This window comes from Chlamydotis macqueenii, chromosome 2, assembly GCF_036417535.1.
Source record: "Chlamydotis macqueenii isolate bChlMac1 chromosome 2, bChlMac1.mat, whole genome shotgun sequence".
NCBI lineage: Eukaryota > Metazoa > Chordata > Aves > Otidiformes > Otididae > Chlamydotis > Chlamydotis macqueenii.
Window position 1 is genome coordinate 3,837,246 of NC_141557.1, and position 22,981 is coordinate 3,860,226.

At 38.9% G+C, this 22,981-nt stretch overlaps 1 protein-coding gene across 1 annotated transcript in view; it reads right to left on the reverse strand.

Moving 5' to 3' along the window:
* Window positions 1-16,954: 16,954 nt before the first annotated feature.
* MINDY4 (MINDY lysine 48 deubiquitinase 4) overlaps window positions 16,955-22,981 on the reverse strand; it is a 76,132-nt gene continuing 70,105 nt past the window's right edge. The window contains exon 18 of the mRNA XM_086741731.1: window positions 16,955-17,658. Coding sequence (XP_086597857.1) covers window positions 17,610-17,658 — 49 coding nt within the window. The 3' untranslated portion in view covers window positions 16,955-17,609. The remainder of the gene's footprint in view (window positions 17,659-22,981) is intronic.

Sequence of the window (22,981 nt, forward strand, 5' to 3'; positions counted from 1 at the left end):
TTGTTTTGTTTTGTTTTGTTCTGTTCTTAAACTGTGCTAGTTCCAGGCTGATTTCCAGAACATTTAAGTTTCAAAAACCAATTAGAACTTCCGATAAGTCATCTGAGCTGAACCTCCAGGTCTTTGACAAGACTTACCTGTTGAGAATAGAGAGATATTCTTTGCACATAGAGTTCTGTTTAGCTTCAGGCCACCCTGTAAGATCCTCTTCTGTCAGTGCAAAATTAGCATTTTCAGCAGTACCTAGACTCTCTAGGAGAAAAATAGAGCAAAAACTTTCAACAACTGTGGCCAAACTTCTTAGGCAAATGAAAAATAAAATAATCTCAAAATCCCTCCAATGTTCCAACAGTGCTGACCTATGGAAATATAAAAAAAACCTCACATTCCTACATTGAAAAATATGAGGCATTACTAGATCTTTGGTTTTCTATTTGATTACAAACTCATTCGAATAATATCAGGTTAAATCTAACTCAGCCTTTTCAGAGCCATAGTAAACCCAAAGGCAATTACATCCTCAGTTTGCTGACAGGAGTCTTAAGGGTCAGAACTCAAAATTCCATCACTTCGGTGTAGTGCCAGGGATTTTGGAAAGAAAAAAAAAAAATCAAGTACGCTTCATATGTGACTTAACAGATGTAAATAATTTTAATAAAACTAAACTGATGCCTGAGACTATGTGCACCCTTGAGTCTCATCCATATTTTGTTCTGACATGTAAAATAAAACCTAATGAGATGTTATCATAGATTTATGAGAAGAGAAAGGAGAATATTATTTTTATTTCCTTTCCAAACTGTTGTGGAGCCAGTACAGGATAAGAATGACTTGTGCCAGATATAATGATGTACAGTTTAGACCGTGGTTTCTGAGCATTGGTTATTGTATAATACCAGCAGAAAGACATGGAAAATGAATAATTACAAGTGATCTTCTCGTATTGCTGTATCCTGAGTTTCCAGAACATTTTTTTTTAATAATTATGAGTTTAACTATTATTTACATACTAAACCTTAGTGCTTCAAATTTATAAAGTAAGGTTCCGTATTTTTATTATCATTTATCTCAAGTGAGATGCTTATACATATGGTTAGGTAAATGTGCAGGGAGAAAAACTCTTCTGAAAATCAGATCACTTTTCTTGAGATGTTTGAATTTGGAATAAAGAATCAAACTCAAGTAGTCCAATTTTGGTGGTGGTTTTCTTCCTGCTTGTGATTTAGCACTGGTATGGACTCTTCTCTGCCATTTGTAACGTAGTAGAAACGTTTTCCCTTACAGTCTGCAACTGAATGTTTATAATTTAACTTGTGGAATTTCCTCAGATATTAGTGTGCTTTAAGAAAATTGTTCAGACAGTACTGGTGGCATTTGGTCTAGGTGGCAGAAATAAATTCTGTGAAAGGTTTTGCTCACCTTGGTTGTTAGCAAAAGGAAAACTTGGGACATTGGGATTCAAAGCATGGAAGCCAGTCCCTTGGGCTCTGTTATCTGGCAACAATCTTTTATTTCTTACATGACTCAATCATTACAGGAGAATGTGAAACCCAAATCATTTTTTTAAAATAATATCTCTTTGGATATCATTGGAAGCATAAGGCAACTTAGATGTCTCAATCAGATGTTTAAATGGAGATGGGATCAATCTAGTCCACCATTTCTAAGCACAAAAGTAGAAAGCGAAGGAGTCCTCTCATTATAACAATAGTCTCTATAGCTCTCATTGTCTTGACAGCTCTGAAATTTGGCCGTTAAAAGATGTCATTAATTTTCCAGAAATGTCTTTAGAAAAGGGGGAGCTGGGATATCTTAGGGACTCTGGGATTAGCATGAGCTGTGTGAGACAGATTTCTGTTCTCTTCTCATTTATTCTTATTCTTACAGAATAAGCCTAGGGAGAGGTGGATTACATACAGCAGAGACAGAGTAATGATTCGTTTTTCTCCTTGGCAAAAGAAGGCTCCAAGATTATCCACTCCACACGGCTTCCCTGAAGGGAGAGGAGGAGAGCACATGGTTTGCTCTATAAATTGCTTCCCGGGGAATATTAAGTGAGCGGTTAGGCAGTGATGATTCTCTCGTGCCTCCTTGGGCAGGGAAAGGTCCCATTTTCTCTGGTCCAGACTAATTTTTCAGCGCGTGTGCCTTGGTAGCAGCACTCCTTTTTCACATCCTTATTTTCTGTTGTTTCAGTTCCAAATTTTCTTAATGTTTTGTTTTCTTTTTTTTTTTGCTACAAACCTTATTAAACAGTCCTTTATTTGTCAGGTCCTGACTGATTATTTTCACCTGGCTGATGACTCTGTGTTTTTCCTTCTTTGGTAAAAACTGCATGGATGTAGCAATTTATTCCCTGTTGCAAAAGTTTTCATTCTAGTTAACTGATAAAAATTGTATCTTGGTGTAGCCTATTCTTTAGTCAAATGGCCATAATTTTTCTACATCAAATGAACAGAATTTTTCTGTTTAAATCTTAACTAGATTTTGTCTAGGAATCTGTGACTGCTTACCTAGTCAATCCATCTAGAAGTGGCCATATGATCATTTGGGTGGGGGACCACACATCGTTGACCACGATCCTCAACTTACACTGACAGTGCACCAGAGCTGTAAAACAGAATGCAGCTGAACCAGGCTATCCCAATTAATTAACTAACCAGATCTTTTCCTTCAGTTGGCTTACAGACCTTGTTTATTTATTTATTTAATGCTTTCATAGCTACCAAACTAAGAACTCATTCTCAATTATGAGGTTTTATTTGATTCCATGCACTTCAAAGCTGATAATTTTTTTTAAAATGAAATCTTACTTATTTTTAAACCATATCATATTGATTCAATAGGAATGGAATTTCATATTTAAAGTTTTTTAATGGGACGCTGAACTTGCAAATGGCGTTAGTTTCCTTCATTCCTTGTCATAATTGTTTTTTTTCTCAAGGAGCATATGGGTAGAAATGCAATCAACCTCACTAGTTGGTCATTAGAAATGTGTAGGCCTATAGGGCTCTGCTGTGCATTACTGTACACATCTTATGCCAGTATTGACAGGAGGTATTTAGACATCATGATACTGACGAATACTGAGCAATACTTGAAGGCAAGTCAGAAGTTCTGTGATTAATTCTTACAGAAATGTTCCATTTCTAATTTTACAATATCCACTCAAATTCACATGGGAAATTTTTTTGATGTTACAATGAGATCCTTCATGTTAGAATACAAAGGTGTCAGTTTTATTCTCAAACTCCATGTTGTCCAGAAATAGGAAAGGAAAAATAAAACTTAGTCAACAAAGATTTACCTGAATATCTTTAAGTATATCAGGGCAGAAATAAACATAATAAAATTAGACAATGGTACCCTAAGTGTCCTTGATTTAAAGTTATGTTCTTTATCTCAGAATTTCCCTTCACCTTACTGCAATCATGTGTATTGCTGCTTTCATTATATTGTTTCTTTCATTTTCAAGTTACAGAAGTGCAGTCAGGAAGTTTTGGTTATCCATTTTCAATTTTACTTTTTATTTTTACATACAGTAGTATTTTCCTAAATATTCAACATGGATTTGGCTCTCATTTTGCATATTTCTGTGAATTTCACAGTGAAAACAATTAGAACATCACAGTGTGTTGATCTGTTTGTTTAAAATGGGATTGTGAATCAGTAGTACGGAACTGCTTAAAAATTTCTGAGATTTATTCTTTTTCTCATCATCAGCTTAGAGCTCCAGTGCTCTAAGCAAATGAATCATGGAATCATATAATGTTTTGGGTTGGAAGGGACCTTCAAAGCCCATCCAGTCCAACCCCCCTGCAAGGAGCAGGGACATCTCCAACCAGATCAGGTTGCTCAGAGCCCCGTCCCACCTGGCCTTGAATGTTTCCAGGGATGGGGCATCCACCACCTCTCTGGGCAACCTGGGCCAGTGTTCCACCACTCTCAGTGTAAAAAAAATTTTCCTAATATCTAATATAAATCTACCTCCCTTTATTCTGAAACCGTCACCCGTTGTCCTGTCACAACAGACCCTGCTGAAGAGTTTGCTTGAAGCTGTTCTGCTTTGTAACTTGCTGTGCTCAGGGATCGTTAAAAGAGTTTTTCCTCCCTCAACTTCTCAGGTACAGAGGGCTCGATGAACAAAATTATTAATTTTATGTGCTGTAACTCTACCGTAGCACAACTGCTTGCTGTTATCTCCTTATATCTTTATATTGGGACTCTTATTAATTTCAGATGTCTTTTCTCTTGCTTGCTTCCCCAAGCTTAATAAATTGAGCCTTTTCATCAAATATTAACAAGTTAATAATAAATTGTAGTGTCATTTACAACATGGGTGCATTCAGGAAGACGTGCAATTTTAAGTGGGGATGCCACATGCTGTTAATTCTAGATAAAGCAGCGGTTTTATACTTCAGCTCTGGAGAATGTATAGGGCATTCACAGTTCCCACTCCTAATTTACACAAAGGGCAACTGCAGCATGGTTCAGTTTATTTGTTATAGCAGCAATCATTTTGGCACATGCTGGTGCTGGTGCTGAAAGCAGACGAGTGTCACCAGGGGCCGTTTCCTACACACCGCACTGGAATTGCTCAAAAATCTCAGCTGGAAAACAGCCTGCTGAGGCCTAAGATCGTAAAGGGCTTCTCGTGCGTAAATGACACCGATCCTGGTGCCGGAACAAGTAGTTAAACCCTCTGCAAGCTCAGAAAGAGCATGGAGAAAAAGCACAGAAAATTACACTGGAATTTGTAATTTTATTTCATTTTTTTTTCCACTCACCTATAGTCTGCACATGGATGCCACTACCTATGATCTATGTATAGAAATGGAAGGGATTTTTTAAAAATCTGTACTGTTACAGTTGCAAGCAGAGGGTCCCCTGAAGCATCCTTTGAACTCACAATTTATCTTGCCTGCTGCACTCCACTTTCAGAAGTGTATTTGTGTTTTCCTGTAAGTAACTGTAAAAGGTAGGTCAGAAGGAGGCATTTGTTCATCTGACCCTAAAAGAAGTGTAGAGTGATGAGTTCAAACATATTTCAATAATAAAACCTAAAGAGGAAAACAGCATTTAACAAAATTATGTTGTTCATGTATCAGTCTGTGCTAGGGGTGTTCCAGACTTCACACACACACTCACAGCCCAAGACAACCACATGTCTTTCATGAAGGGATGAAAAAGCAAAGCTCTTTCCCTCATTTTGCTCCACTTTTGGTATACAATGGAAAACAGTAAACAAAACACTGCAGTAAATTAAATGCATTTTTACTTTAACCTGAAGGTACACTTGTTTTTAAACATAGCAGTGATTACAAAAAAAAAAAACAAACCATGATAGTCATGGTTTTGACATAGAAATTGATAAAATCTTCTGGATAACTATCGCTTTCCCTATCTGCATGGTTTGTTTCTCCAATCATTCTCTGTTTTCGCACTTAATATTTCTTGTATGGTTTGCATACTTAGATAGCACAACAGTTGGCCACGAGTATAAGAGCCTTCCTAGGAAACCATGACTGAGATGTGTTTATTAGCTTATTCATTCAAAAAAAATACATTTATTTTTAAAATCCTTAGCAATAAACTGAAAAGCACAAACCACAGATGAAAATAAAAGTCATGCACTGGCAAATAGCAGGTAAACACATCTAAGCATAAAATATTTCTGAACATGAAGTACATGAAGAAGAAGAGAGTAGATATGCATTTGCTGTAAGACCACAGGCAGTGCATTCACTCTGGATTTTGATCAGAGACTAAAGTTATCCATAATATAAATTCTCTTTGCTTAAATCCATCTAGATGTTAAATGTCTTCTGGTAAGAAAAATATTTTTATATTACATGCCATTAAAAAGCACAGCAAAGCAGAACTTGGTATTAGTCAGAGTTTCACTGGGGTGCTGTGGACTTAAAATAAAATTGTAGTTCAGGCACCTGACATTTAATTTTGGATGTATGATTAATATTGCATGTGAGGCACAACATACTGGTACAGCATTTCATAACTATTCACCTTTATTATAGAAAAGATGCTATGAAAAATTAAATCAGAAACTCATTTTTCCATTGCACAGAAGTCAGATCTGTAGAGATATGGAGGAAAAAAATCCTCTGAATTGTTTACTAAGCAAGAAATCAGAGAAATGATGTCCTCAAACCAAGAGCAGTGGTGACGTGGTTTTCACGTATGCCTACAGTGGAATGAAGGACCAGAGATTTTCCCAAGTTACTGAACTCATCACATTATATCCTACAACTCCTTTCAGGAGCTTCTGTTGATGGAGGAACAAGTTCCCATGCCATAGATTCAGGGCACAGAAAGGCCTCAGGGGATTGCAGTTGTCCAGTAGTGCTGTTAAAAACCTTCAGAAGTATTAACGTCAAATTTATTTCCTTTTTTTAGAGTAGCTTAAAATATATATCCAAAACTTTGGTCTCTCCCTTGGTGGATTACATCACACTATGTGATTAAAAGATAATCACCAAGGTTCAGTGAGCAACAGGTGAACAATGACTGGGGAGACCACAGGTCAGGAAGATGGACGTTAGAGCCAGTTGGATCCAAGAGCCCAGTGAACACACTCAGACCCCATACACACACGTGGACACAGCATAGGGAGCTCCTCGTCCATGTAAAGATTTGGAAATGGAGTTCAATAAGCAGACAGGACAGACTGAGCTGAGCAAGCGCAGAGCATGACCAGCCCTGGTTCATACGTGTTTGACTGCTTTTATCCCCTTATCCCTCAATTTTCCCACACTTGCTCCTCCCCAAGCCACATTGAATGGTCCTTCCCGCAGACATCCTATAATAAGTCTCACAGACTCTCACAATTCCTGTAAAAACATCCCACAATAAGTTTTACACAATCCTCAAATGCTCCTCCCTTGCATCCCACAATGAGTCCTGTTCCTGTGAAGGCAGTCAACCTCGCAGCTTTCAAGGCCACATGGGAAGCATTTCTTTGGCCAAGCCAAGCTGTGTCCATGGGTCTCAGCCCTGAGAACAGGCTGATCACCCTCCCTGAGCAGTCCCAGCAGTGACAGAGTCAGAGTACTCCATGGGCATGAATTATGTTACTGGGGTTCCTCCACCTATTGTAGTTCCTCAATTCCTTGATGAACCTTTGTGTTAATGGTGATTAGCTCTTAATCACACATGCTAACAGATTAGGGAAACATCCTGCCTGCTGCCTAGTTTGTTGCTTTTCTGGCCAGCCCTTGCATGGCACCTAGCATGATTTTCCCATCTGCTGACCCAAAAAACATCATGCTCTGCTGCTTCCGATTTCCAAGGCTGCATTAAGCTCCCAAGGTCTGGGGAACCCTGTCTGGCCAACTGCTCATTGTGCTTTCTTCCTTTTGGCCACTCTATGTCAATCACTGGCTTCTCCTCACCCACGTCGGTGAAGGTTTTGAGATCCTATAAAACTCTTCCTGATATACAGCTTCTGTCTCATTTGTTATTGTGTGCCTTTCCCTTTGGCTCCTTCCCTCCAATTAAGACATCTTTCCTCTAAGTTTCCTTCTCGTTCACTCTGAGTCAAAGATGTGTGATGCCTGAAACTCTGCCCTACTCACATCCCTACTCAAAACTCCTTTTCACTGGAAGACCCACCAAATTGGCTAGTGCAACATCTTCACCACCCCACTGTGAGATATAGGGGCAAGAATGAAGAGATCAGTGAAAAAACAGCAGTTACTCTGCTTTATCAAGCAGATATTTGAGATTTTGCAGATTGGTTTTAAAGCAAAGAAATTGATTTTGAAGTAGAGTCCATATGAAACATTTTCCCTTTCCCAAACCTGGTAACAAACATAAGGATACATAATCTTTTCCTTCCAGACTCATTCCAGCAGCCACAGAATCTGCACAACTCTTCTGCTGCCCGCAGGACCGACCACAACTGGGCAAAGCAAAGAACAAGTTCCACCTCTCAGAGTTGTGTATTGTAAAATTTAGCAGCACCTCAACATACATTCTCCAAAGCTAATACTTTGAAGAATCCCAATAAGAACAGATTGTTCGGTTTCTCTCTTTATTCTACCAGCCATTGAAGGACCTAATTTTTCCATACTCTTTGATGGTTTACTACAGCAGGGACTGTGCTCCAAAGGTGTGGCAATGGTACGACTCAACTGAAGTGAGAGGATTTACGCAGTCTGAAGACCTGGCCCTACGTTTCACCTTGGCCTTTCCAGCATGCTGATTTAATTTAACCCAAGGCCAGGAATTAAAATAAAAAACAATTCATGCCTGGTTACATTTGTGCTTGTGACCTACGCCTGTCCGAACAGAGTTGGACAGGACAAAGCACAATGCACTTCCTTGCTTTTATTGCTTTCATTCACTTCATGTCATGCCAAAGAAGGTTGATTTAGGAAGTTCTAGTAATTAACCGCTGATGTTTTTGACTGCTGTTCCCAAGAGGCTTACAATGACTTGTAATGGTTGTTCTGTAGGAAACTCTTTCTGGAGTGATTGTAGATAACATATGTACGGCTTTAATTTTACTTGATTATTTTTTTAAGCAAGGAACATAACTTTTCCTTAAGCAAAAGTCACCTGCTATCTGCATCCCAGAAAGCTCATCAATCACCCTTCTCCTCTCAGATCATACTGCCTTTCTGCTGTGAGAGTCCACAAAAGAAAGAAGCTTCCCAATTCAGTTCCACATTAGATATAGGGTATGTAAAAGTGGACAAAACAAGCAAGGAGAGAGTCAAAATTAATTATGTCGTTATACTGTAAGTTATGATGTGCCTTTCATTGCTCTCAGCATTTGAGAAAACTCAAAAGGAGGAAGCACAGAACAAATGTGTATTTGGAGAGCACAAGTTTTTAGAAGAATTTAAATCCAGGCTGGTGCAATGAGAGGAGACTAACAGCTCCTGACATGGTCTCATGGCTGTTTAGTCTCTCACTCTTCAGGATGCTTCCCTGTATTTTTAATTCACTGTTTTATTAAAAATTAGTGGATGTCTAAGCACTGTTGCATGAAGCCTAAGAAATTCCACTCAAAATTAAAAAAAAAAAGAAAAATCATTCTAATTCCTCTTTCTGTGCCCTCTGCTACTCATACACACATGCATTTCTCAAAGCATATGGCATGCAGCCATTAGACACCTATTTTCTCTCTTTGATGACTAAACAGTTGGGTATCCATAGCTATATTTTATACCATTAAAAAAAAAAAAGCTTAATTCTCAGATTGAATAAGCAGTTGAGTATCCGTAGCCATATTTCACACCATTAAAAAAAAAGCCTAATTCTCAGATTTTCACCTGCTATGTTCATCTGTTACTGACAGTGAAAACTCCTGAAAAATAATACCAATAAAAGCAGAGCAGATTCTAATGTGTATGTTGTATTTGTCAGGTTCTCAAACTGGAATCATAACTTCAATAAAACTGGCTTGTTTCTTACAGAACTGACCTGACCAAGAGCGATTCGGGAAGGATATTGTGCGTGACAGGAATTCAGCCCTGAGAAGGATGTCAGTCACAACAGAACTGCTCTGTATTGAAGTGCTCGTAAAAGACCAGCTTTCTTCACACGCCATTGCGAGGCGTTACTCATTTGTCACACTATCTAGGACGGACATTTACCAGTCGCAATTTGCTATTGTGATATTTTTCCCTATTAACCAAAAGCAAACAATATATGACAGCAGATTGGGAAGCATATCAACAATATTTTACAGCCAATTAAAAACAGGAATAGGGAGATGAAGTGTAGACAATAAGACATCGAGACAAAAATCACAGACCTTTTTCTCAGCCAAAATATAATAGCATGCAAGACATTTATCTTCCATGTGAGTTAAATAAAAATGTGGAGTACACTGAAAACAGTATTTTGCTGATTTGCTCTTGGCATGGGTCTGACCCTTAGTATGTTTTTCTCCTGCATTTATAGTCAATAAAGTCAATTCCATCACAAAGAAGAAAACATTTTAAATAAGAGAAAAATCAGTGATTCATGATGTCTTTTACCTCCAGAATAAAATTATTTGTACCCTCTTCCATGTTCAATGTTTAAGGTGGATTTTTTTATTTTTATCTCTGTTATTAAAATTAATTTACTGTTGCACCTTCCATCCCCACTTACGATGACACCTCTTTAATGTCTAGAATTTAATCCCTCACAAATGTTCACTAATGTGACCCATGTCACACACACAGCTGAATGAGTGGTTACTCAGTAACTCTGTCATCTTCAGCTGAGATTTTAACTTCTCTTTGGAAATAACCGTGCAGAAACCTGGACGTCCTCAGGGGAACTGTGCCACGCAGATCTGCACAGGTGGAGACCGTGGACCGCTCCCTTCCCTGAGCTAGAAGCTATATTTTTCCATTCTCCCTGCAGCTATGATCCAGAATTCAAGGTCTGGAGACCTTGGCTCACATCCACAACACTTACCAAACCAAGTACATCTCAACAAAAGGTATGTTTGCGGAATGTAACTTTTAACCTCATATTCTTTGTGTATTGTACAGAGAGGAGCTGAATAGTTTTGTTCTTCTTTTGGTTACACATTCTTCACTAGTGTTTTGTCAATTAATAAATATTTGCTAAATTCCAGCACACAGAATATTTTTAAAAACGCTCAGAATATTTCTTAGATTAATTTGGAAGTCCTTGCCAAATGATAAGATAGTGATAAGAAAATAAGCAGAACACCCACACAAGGTACATATATCTTGGGTGTTTTATCAGGATTTAGGATTGTGACACAGTCCTAGTGCTGTTATACAAGAAATCTATGCTTACAAAATCTCATGTCCAGGACACCCTCCAGGTCTCTGCTCTGACATGTTTCCTATGTGCCCACGTCAGCAAACAAATTTTATCAGCAGCTTTTTCTCCAAACGCAGGCAAATTCCTGCTGCTCAGTCCTGTGATTTCTTTCACAAAGAGATGTTTCTCTACCTCACATTAAAAGCTGTCAAGTGGAAGACAGAGGTAAGAATGGTGCAGGAGCCAGGAGGAGTCTCTAACCCATCATCTCATTAACTTTTTTGTCAAGTGTATGGGTTTATAAACACATTCTTCTTATTTTCTGACTTTATCATTCACATACAGTGGGATTGATTTGAACCAGTCATCCTAGCCTCCTGATATAACCAGTGGAAACCCAGTCAGCAGCAGGCATGGAAGTGAAAAATCCAATTCCCCTAGAAGCCATCTAAAACAAGTCAGGTGGTTCATGCCCATATTGTGCTTACTTCTGACCAGTGGCTTCAAAGATAGTCCTGGGTCGGTGATTTACATGGAGATGTCTACCCCGTAGACTACATTAGATGGATCCTGCCCAAGATTCACAGATGAGACTAAACTTCCTATAGCAGAACAACCATTGAAAAGACTAGTTGACAATGTTGGAAAATCTTGTGTTGGGATGACCACTTTCAGACACATGAAAGACCTTTATTTAGAGATTGTGGATGGTGACTATTTTCCAGCGCCTTTATAGGCATTGGTACATAGTGTTACAAAAATCTAGCAAGCAATGCATGGACCGGTTGCAAAAATTGAATTTGTTGCATCTGAATCCATTAGACTTGTTGCATCTCAGGCAATTAGCCTTCATAAAAGAATGAGGGTTTATAAGTTCAGCTTCAGAGCTGCATTAATGTCACAATGCTGCTTCCAGATTTACTTTCTCTGAGTATCTGAATCTGGGCTCTGCACAGGACCACCCCATCTCAAGCTGTCTACAGCCAACTCCTTATACTCTATTTTTTCATAAATTATCTCAAGTGTCTCAAATGGGCCTTGAAAATTGACGCACCCAGATCCGTGAGTTGCTGTAAGACGTTTTAATCCGTGCAGACCAAGGATGTGCTATGTAAAGCATGCTGTGAATAGCATGTAATGTGTACGGTGCCATGGAAACCACACACTAGCTGGAACTCACCTTGATGCCAAGAGCTAGAGGTCAAAGAAACAGTGCTGTAGTTCGAGGGTCTAGCAAAAGTCTCAATGCTATTCATTCTTCTGACTAGCAAAGAGTTGTGCCTTTAAGCACACCTTCCATGAAGCGTCAGCTGTTGTAGTTTAGGATAATTCCTTCAAGTAAAAGAAAAATTAAAAACCAAAAAAAACCCAGCAGATGAAACCTGAAATCTTGGACTACCGATAAATATTTATCTCAGAAAAAAAAAAAGTCACTTTGCATACTTGAGAGGGTTTTTCTTTTTAAAATCAGTACTTGTTTCCATGTTGATACAATCAACAACTATTGCTAATGAGGAACATCACAAAAACAGATTGCTTTCCACTGTAACAGCAAACCCTCCCCACCCTGGTTGAAATGACAAAAAAAAAAAAAATTATCTAATTGAAAATGCCCTTTTTCCTTCTCTAGTTTTATAAACAAAGCTACCAAGGAGAAACTGCTTCCTTATCTCAGAGCTAATGTTGTATTTATTATCTTTTAGCCAATGAAAACAAATAAATGAAGAGTGCTAGTATATACAAAGTGTTCTTAATGGGATGAGTTTTCCTTAGATTATTCAGCAGACTGGGCCCTGGATCATACGGACATGCAGGAGCAATCATTTTCTATCCATGCAGAAACCTCTCTGTTTTCTACATGATCTTATTGATGAACAGAAAAATAAAATAATGCACATCAATCATAAAGGCTTTGGTGCTTCATTCTTAAGTTTTTTGTTTCTGCAAACATGTACTGAAGAGAGAAATTATTACAAGACAAAGTTTGCTGTGGGTTTTTTTATCACCTGCTCCACAATTACTGTCCATATATCAGGTATGGTCAGTACGAAATAGCTCAGGGCAGTTTCCTCCACAGAAAACTTACCCTGGGACAGGAAAATGAAACAGAATTACCAACATAATGTAAATCTATATTTTGCATCACATTACATTTTTGTAATCATACCCCAAATCATGTATGCACTCTGAATAACTATGTTACTCCTTCAAAAAATTGGTACCAGCATTTTCAGAAACAACCAGTGAGTTGAGGTTTAATGGAGCTCCCAATCACCACCAGAAAATCGTGTCTTCTTCAAATATTTCAGCTTCAGCAACTGAATCTTTCCTGAGCCAGTTATCACTTCTGAAAAACTTGGCTTATGGCTGTGTCATTTTTCCAAGCTCTTCAGTTTTCTTCTGATTTCTGAAGTGACCATTTCCTGCCATTTCAAATTACCCTCTAAATACATTAGAAAAAAAAAAAAATAAAAAAAGGAAACGTGCCTCAGAAAAGTGAAATCAACAGACTTAAGTTGTCATTTTTTGCTCTACCTGGGAACAAAACACATAGTGACAGCAGAGATTCATTCATGATAGTCATCATATCTCAAAGGTTTCCCAGATTTGACTGGTATCAGTGCAGATATCTAGAAAAACAAACAGCAGCAGGTTCATAAAATTAAGTATGAATTTTACCCATAATGACGATTTTTTTCACAAGTGTTTCCTGCTATAATAATAAAACTTTTTTTTTTCTGCTGTAGAGTAGACCTACAGATGGATACAAAATCTACTCAGTGTGTGCACTTACCCATCCTGCCCAGACTCCCAATAAAACTCTGCAACATGACTGCCTCTGCTCTGATTTTCATCAGGATGATGCAACTCACATCAGACTAAACAAGGACAAGGGATGAGATCTTTGCAGTTTTCTCTGGACATGTGGACATCTGGACATGTGTACATGGAGTCGGAGAGTACCTCACACTTTAAACTAGTGCCAGTTTAAGCATCTGTAGCTGCTTTGGTGTGACACCACCAAGGTCAGCATGGGATACTTTATCCCACCCCAACTGCGCTACGGTTCCTCTCACTGAACAGGAGGCCTAACTTCTCATTATTATTCACCAACCTGATGAGGCCCATGAAACATTTATAATCTAATGTCCCAGATTAATTTCCACTAGCAAATGAATTATTAAAAAAAAAAAAAGAGAAGGAAATCTGGGCTGTTACTATCACCATTGCTTTAAATGTTTTATTTGTATGAGACATTCTGTACAAGACAAAGTTAAATATACATTTTGTACAAAGGTGACTTATATGACACCTTACCAAAATAGTACCTCTGCTTACATATTCATCTACACACATAATATGCCACGTCTGTTGCTAGCTAAGGGGTCAATTTTCAGCAGAGAATGTATTTTTTTTTACACCACAGAAGAAAAGAGAAATTAAGAAATCACGCAGACCAAGTGCCAATGTCAAGGGTCTTTTAATGCTCAATTATCAAGCGGTTGCTGTTTTGTCCATTTCAGGAAGTCACATTCATTGAGCAATGAAAAAGAAAATGAGAAACAATGAAGAGGAAAACATAATTAAAACAAATAGATGCATGTTGCTGGAACAGGATATGATTCTACATAGATCTGTAAAAAGGTTTTTGCATTGCCATGTAACATTTTGCATTGCCTTGTCTGATTGACTCAAACAGCCCTGCAAAGTCTTAAGGGAAACAAATTCTGGTGCTTTACATTGAACAAAAATATGCAAGTCTTCTTGATGCAGATAGTGAGTGAGGTAATGCTCTGGCATTTTTCTGAGAAGAACTAGATCTAAATTAATGTTCTGATTGCACATTTCTTCCTTATGGAAGGATGCCCTAGCAAATTTCAAGAGCCATCTGTCTTGCCTAGTATGGGCACTGTCACGGAACCCTGGTGAAGATACTGCTTTTGGGGTCAGGAGCAAGGATGGTGGAAGCCTAGCAATGCTGAGCTTTCAGTGCTCCAGCTTGGTGGAATTACCCTACAGAGGTGGCAGTTTGGTGAAGTCATCTGAGTGCTTTATTTCTGCCTCTTAAACAGATGACAGGTGAACAGTGGACTCTGCAGAACAGATATGCATGGACACAATGATAGATAATAGGTAAGAAAGATCTCTCTCACTGAGGTTCTGTTATCATAGAAATTAAGTTTCCACAAAAACACTCTCCATAACCAATGATGAAGCAGCCTCAAAGTTCTTTGCAATCTGTTTTAGAAAGAGGGACAGAGTTCAGGACTTCTCCTCATCTTCATTTACCCTCCAAGATAAACCATAAAACACAATCTATTTCCAAGTCCTATTTACTAATCTATACTTTTTCTTATACCCTGAAAAATCCTTACATCTTCACAGGTGAAATTCATTTGAGGCAACCCTCTTGGGCTCCCTTCACACTCATCTTATCACTACACAGGCTGGAGCACAGTTCTCATCCTAAAGCAAAGTTACATCACACCCTGGTATCTCTCCTCCTCTGAATAGAAGAGAACAGCTCCTCTGAACACGTCTGCACTGTAGACATCCGTATTTCAGTGAGATGAAATCTGCCCTGAAACAAGGCAGCTCCCTCCTTCCCCAGACGAACAGTTAATCTTTGCTGCTTTTCTATCAGGGAGTGAAAGGTTATCTCCAAACTGACATACTTTAAAGCAATGTTTTAAAGTAAATGGTGTAGGTTTACTAGACTGGAAAATCCAGAAAGGAATTTTTTGTTAAACATGGTTCCAAAAATCTTCCACTATTTTTCATCTCTACACTATTTTCTGTCCAAATCCATTTCACAAAAAAAAAAAAAAAATTTACATTATAGATGTCTTGTGAGGCAGGTGGGAAATCAAATTATATTTGCTTCATGAAACAAAGTGTGGACTATAGTTCATAGAAATTTCATTAGGAACAAAGGCTTTGGATCCGGGATCACAGAATCATAGAATAGTTTGGGCTGGAAGGGACCTTTAAAGGTCATCTTTGTGAAATCTGGATCTTTGACTGTTTGAGATCTCATACTCCCAGAAACACTGAAGCTTGCACTGAGGCAAGCTCTTCCTAGGAAACTGGAGTGCCTGAAGTATGGATGAGGAGTGTATCTTAAAGGCAGTACTGAGTCGATCTATAGCTGACAGTACAAACATATTCCTAGATGCACAAAGATGAAAGGGTTTGCCAAAGGCCATGGAACATCCCTGTAGGAGAGTCAGGAATGAGCTCAGATCTGATGCTCCCTATACCTCAGAGGCTGAGTATGAGATCTTAATCTCACAAAGTTGAAAGAAGTCTGCCTACCTGATCCAAACCAAACAAATTACATTGCACTGAATTAAATAAAATTAAAATAACAGAAACTCTGAGATGCTTTATTGCATATAGGTAGTTTGATGTGAATGGGAAGCAAAGGGGGACAGATGTTAATTCAAAGACTACCTAAGTCTTTCTGGCACTTTGTTATGGCTTATATCCAGGTTGTTTTCCAAATCTACCTCAAGTGCTAATTCCCCAAGATTTGTCTTTGCATAGTCGGTTTGGTATTTCCACACTACACATAGCAGGACATTGAATTTCTGTTGGAAACTGATTTTGGAAAGAGCAACTAGTTTATCAGGACTCAGAGGAGTTTGCATACTGACTAGGAAGAAGGTGCTATGATAAATACCAGAAAGGAAAAGTTCTTTATTAAACTCTCCTGGAATTTTCACTCTCAAGAGAGAGTGTACTGTCTCTCGCAAGAGAGAGGAGTAGTTCCAGAAACACCATTTACTTGCCTGCCTTTTTTTCCAAGACATTTTTTCCAATCTTAAGTTCAGTAACTGGTTCCAATTTTGGTAAAGTGTTGTCAAAATATGTCACTTAAGGAATTCATTTCAGAATACAAACTGCTGACTCAGTACCTCGTGACACATCTCCACAGTACATCACTTCAGTATATGTGCTTTATTTAACAATTAAAACCGGTATCTATCACAGATAGACACCATTTAAATTTCAAACCTAACAGCTCTTCTGTTTCTTGTAATGATGAAGAAGCAAATCACAGATCTTACCAATCACTTTGGTGTAAATAAACCCTAGTGTATAAGTAGTTACAATGGTATAAATGTAAAGATACTGATACAGCTGTCTCATCCAGAAAGAAAAACGAGCTACATCAGTGTGAGGCACTGTTACACACCAATTGCACCCAGTATAAGGAATGTACTGGTGGTATTATTCTGGTAACACGAAACTACAATCCTTACTGCAAATTTTATGACACAACAAGACTTCGTATAGGTCAGGCTTTATCTGAAAAGTCCATATGTTTACCAATCTGCTTAGTGCAAAACAAGATGTACTAATATCAGGTAAATAACTGAATATATATTTCTTGGATGATATTTTATACTTGTACTGGAGTTTTCTAGGTGAAGAAGTAGTCAGTACAGAGAAGGCATGTACAGTGACAGAAATCTGGGTTCAGCATCTTTCATCAGATGCTTTAAAACAATTGCAGGATGCAGAGTGGATCCAGAAAGAGACCTCAAGGGGACGTTGACAACTTCACTGCTTCATCCGTAACCTTGATTTGATGGTGGAAACTCAGTCTGCTCTCAGAAGTTGTATGTTAAAGGCAGTGACAAGGAATTTACGTAAGTGTTGTTTATATTATAAGCAAAATATCTGAAGCACGAGATGATGGAGGTGAAACTCTTCCAGCCTGCAAACCATGTCATTCTTCCTCATCGTAAACTGCACAACTCTTGTCCTATTTCCTGTATTGGTGGGAATAGGAATGTGCTAATTCAGTCATTTCCTTTTTGTCTTTACAAATAAAGTGCAGGTCAGGTCAGTCACAAGATTGGTTCTGTGCCATTCCAGTCAATAACAGCTCCTTGCCACCTAGAAATTAAAGCAATCATTTTACAACCATTAGTTAATCAGCTCATTGGAAAGGTAACTCAACACAGGGAGGGGTGGGGGGAGGTTATCTTGTTCCCTGTCTCATTCTCCTGCTAATTTTAGAAATAAATGAGTGTTTTTCCCCAAGTTGAGTCTGTTTTGCCCGTAACGGTAACTTTAAGGATTTCTCCCCGTCCTTATCTCAAACCTTGAGCAGTTTTTCTTATATCAACTCCTCCTATTCTCTCGGAGGGTGGGGGGAGCGAGAGAGAGACTGCGTAGTCTGGTCCCAATCGGGGCTGAACTACGACACCACTGAATAAACCTTAGAGAGATTAGGATGGACTAATTTGGGATAACTAACCACATCTTCTCAAAGGAAAGGAACAGAAGGAAGGTACTTGTGCCCCCTAATTTTAGGTGCTCAAGTTTGGAGGTCAGTCTCCTCATCCTTCCCCTAGTCTCCTCTAGGTAATAGAGAGTCCTCAGCAGGAGCTGACTCAGATTGTGTTACACAGATTGTAGGGAAATCCCAAGATGGGTACAGGAATTAACACTATATAACCCGAATGCTCAGTCTCAGCTGTTTGCACACTCCTGTACATGCAGGCCTCTGATTAGGAACTCAGTGACTCTGAGAATCTGAGACCAAATCATTTAATTCAGTGGCAATCTTTGCTCCTGACCTTGGTTCCTTTGAAGAACTCAATTGCACACTTTAATGACAAAGTTTTGCTTTTCCTATGCTGAGGTTTTGCTTTTTCTCTTCCATCATTCCTTCTTCAGAATAACATATATATACTGAGAATAGTGTTTCCAATTGAGTCCACAGGCATGTGAACAAAAAACCTCCATGTTTTTAATTCCTGGCTCTGTACCGGCTGCTACGGCTTAGCTGTCCACTCCAGTAATGTAACCAACACTGAATGCAAAGAAGGTATCAATCCTGCATTTGTTACCAAATGTGTCTTCGAATCATGGCAGAAGACAAAGATCTGAACCAAGACTTGGTGAAAGCAGGATGATGCTCTCCAGTGACCTCACTGGGTTCAAGCAAGTCAACTCCCTGTACAGTCAGAGTCACTCATTGCAAGAATTGCACCCTTCTCTGTAGCATTTCTCACATCTGCAAGTTCATGGTCCACAACTTCTGAGAACTAAACTCAGAAGTCACTGACTCCCAGTGTCATTTATTTATAACTGTTTTGAAAATCTATCTCAGAGTGCATGTGCACAGTAGTCAGACATTGATGAGGGGGTGGAGACAACAGTGAGTTGCCAGAGTGCCACATTCTTTCTGTCACCGAAGAAAGAATGTGTCAGCAATGGTATGGCAGCTCGGTCCTTTCGCTGGGCAAGTCAATTAAGTGTAAAACGAAACCAAAAGCAGAACTCATGCAGCATTCAGGGCAAAGTCTCAAAGGAAGTGATCATCTGATGGCCATTGGGAAATTTTTGCTTCTCATTTTGCTGAGAAAATTAAAAATTTGCAGAAAGACTGTCTCCATCCCAGGACTTAGTAGGAATACACAACAGTGATGCCTCACACCTTAAGCTAAAAGCAGAATATACTCTAGCTGGGGATACTTGATCTAGTCTGGCATTTACAATGGTGAGAGCTGTCCCTGCCAGAAGTTCAGAATATCGTCCCCAGAACAACCAAATGCAAGTGGGAAGTACAATCGCAACCTTCTGTCCCCACTGGATTTTTCAGGTAATGCCATCAAATCATCCCTTATCCTTGTGTACGATCTTCCCAAGGCACCGCCTTCTATCTCACCGGGTAATTAAAGCTTTGACAGGGATTCACAGAGACCCCACAGAGGCTAAAAGACACCAGATGAAATCTGCTCTGAGACAACACTGTCCTCTATGAAAACACGAACACGTGCTGACAGCATTTTTGCTGTTACAGTTTAAGACGTTGCTAATCACTATGCAGTGAGGAACCGCCCTTTTTAAAAACAGGCTTTCAATAAAGAGCTTAAACGGAAAATGATATTTTGAAGAAGGGCTCATGGTAACTTTCATAACAAGCTTTATCTCCCGTGTCTATTTTCAGACCATTTTTGCTGAGCTGTTTGTAGACTGAAAAGCAGTCTTCGGTTGTTTGCTCCTATGGAGACGGATTCAAAACACTTTTCACCTATTGAATGTGCACCAGAAAAGGTGTCAAATAGTGAGGAACCTCACTCACAGGTGCTGCACAAGTTTTTTTCTTTACAGACAGAAACAAGACTGTCTGGACAATTCAGTGTGGTCATTTCCCCAAACTATCTTGCCACAATGTAATTCAAATAGAACCCAAATTCTAGCTGCTGATTGAAGTATAATTTATCAGATTAGCAACATGAAAACCACATTTGACCCATATGGTTCAATTACAACCTCACCCAAGGGTCATGGAGGTAATGGGAACCCAAGAGGAACTGGTTCAGGACCTGAACAATGCTCAGTTGGGAATAACATTCAGAGAGTATCTCCTGTATTAATCATTTGGTATTGTTTTAGAGCACATCAATAATTCAGGATGAAATGCCCATGCTCTCTTCTCCTCTTACCCACTAAATTTCCACTGGATGTCTCACTTCAAAGCCAAATAGATGAATTCATGTATCATAGAGCCCCACTACCACAGAGGAAAGCTGATGCTAAAGGGTTAACACAATATACCGCTGAATTCAGATTACAATGTCAGATCAAAGTTTTATTCCCCTCAGGCAGAGCTAACAGATGTTATTTCCGCCAGTGCAGAGAGACGCCGAGGATCGTGACTGTGATATAAGAGTATTCTTCAGGGAAGAATGGGATAAGACATCTGCCCGACATCTCCCAAACAACCCAGGGATGCACATTCTAGACATCTCTTGGTCAGAATCTGGCTGCTTCTACAGATGTCTAGGATCGAAAGACGCAGTACAAGCACATGGACTCGTGCTGACTCTGGGGCTGGGAGCCTGCAGGGTTAAAACGATACTGGCTGGTGAGAAGTTGTTCTAGCCAGCTGAAGCCTTACCTGCTTCAAACTCAAATCTCACTCTTCTGATATTTTATAGAACAGGGACTAAAAACATGAGCTTCCTCCTCCTGCAGAAGCAAAACAACTCTTCTCCTCTAATAATAATAATAATAATAATAATAATAATAATAATGAAAAACCTCAGTACATAAATAGTCTGCTACATATCCAGTTTTCCCTTTGGGAGAGGGTAAGAGAACAAACTGCAGGCAGATGTTAGGTATATAACTCAAGGCACTACAGAACAGTGGTGTTCAGGTATCGGGGTTAAAAATGGGCACAGCTTTTCATGGAATCAGGAGTCATGTGAATGAAAGGAAAAAAACCCACTCAGTATTTGGAAATAACAGTTAGTCTTCTCAATTCTGATTGTTCAGACTGTGAAATTCTCCTACAGGAAAGATGGGGAGACACTCTTCAGCAGGGCCTGTTGTGACAGGACTAGGGGTAATGGTTTCAAAATAGAGGGAGGTAGATTCAGATTAGATATTAGGAAAAAACTTTTTTACACTGAGGGTTGTAGAACACAGGAACAGGTTGCCCAGAGAGGTGGTGGATGCCCCATCCCTGGAAACGTTCAAGGCCAGGTTGGACGGGGCTCTGAGCAACCTGATCTGGTTGGAGATGTCCCTGCTCCTTGCAGGGGGGTTGGACTGGATGGCCTTTAAAGGCCTTTTCCAACCCAAATCATTCTATGATTCTATGATTCTATGAAATTATCCTCCTTTTTTTTTAATGAGAAAGGTTTGATAAAGAGCTTCATCATGAGTGCTTGGTCAATATATGTAACAGCTGTTTGCTTGCTTGATTTACTAAAAATTAGTTTAGGAGTGTTTTCCATGGTTGTATGATAGAAAACATTTCTTCGGTATCTCCTAGTTTGTTGGTTTGTTTTTCCTTTTCCTTATATACTGTTTCATACTTGGAACAAAAAGTTCTTAAAACAAAATGAAAAATATAACATGAAAAAACCTTTAGCAGCAAGGCCATGCTTAAATAAATATGCTCAAAGTAAAAGGAGAACACTGAAAACAAGGAGTCATACTGATCAGGGTAAATCAGACACATCCTGAGAACGGTACAAACAAAATAAATTGACACTGGAATTTGTTGGTCATTTACTTCTCCAGGACATTAAAGCACGGAATTTAAAATAAACAAACATCACCACTACCAAAACTGTGTGACTTTGATGCAGTGCCAGGAATGGAAGATGTTCTAAGAGCAACTTCAAGTAGCTGCATGCATTATTCACCCCACTGTGTGGGTTTCTGAGGCAATGCATTATCCAACTTAGCTTGTAGTCACGCTTATGTGTCACCGTGAACAGAAGATGCAATACAACCTGGACTAACGTCACTGCTGTCATCTTACAGGGTGCTGCTTCTGCTTTGCTGTAACTTTATAATGGCAGCCCTGCATGAACACACTGTTTGGCAGCCACTGTCATTTTTGGAGGTTGGTATTTTTACAGGAAGAATTGTGACAAGGAGAGGAGGGAAATTATAAGAGAAATCTGAAGCTGCTTGGCTTGCTGATTTAATAAACGTTACAGCCTTTGACAATGAGGCTTTTTACTTCTTGCTCCAAAAATATTCACAGAGCAGCTTTCAAAGTCTTGCTGATTTTGTTACCAAGTTAAATTTCCCCTTTTTGCTTCTTTCTCATCAAACTGAATATGTTCTCAACAACTTCAGTATGACTTGGATAAAGTCCTTAAAAGTCCATCATTTAATACCACATAGACCTCAAAATGGCCATGAAAATACTAACATGACACGAACTGGCCTTGTATTTAAGCAGAGAATATGACCTAAGAACTGTCAAGAATCACAGTGAGTTTTGTGATTCTGAGAAGCTCTATGCTGCCCAGGGACACATGGAAAGTTTGAGAAAACTGAGACTGTTGAGCTTCACGCATCAAGAATGGTACCCAAGTCCCTCAGTGCAATTACATTTTTCAGAAAAGACTGATGAAGATGGAAAAAAATTTCTCCTTTTCTTGTTATAACTCTACAATAGGAATCAATCACTTTTGGGAATCCAAATGTAGATCTATGGAAATCAAGCTGCGCTTTCAAACTGAATTTGGCTCAGGGAGTTCTTGGTGGCATAATGAAGGTTCCTCTAAGAATGAACTGAATGTCTTAGCCAGTTTGATGTTAAATACAACAGCACACAATAAAATGTGGAATGCATATTATCACAGTCTGGCCTACTGACATCCTTTATAATTTTTAAGCAGTCTTTTTACAAGATTATTTGCTGCATTTTTTTTAACATGCTCCAGCCTTACATATATTA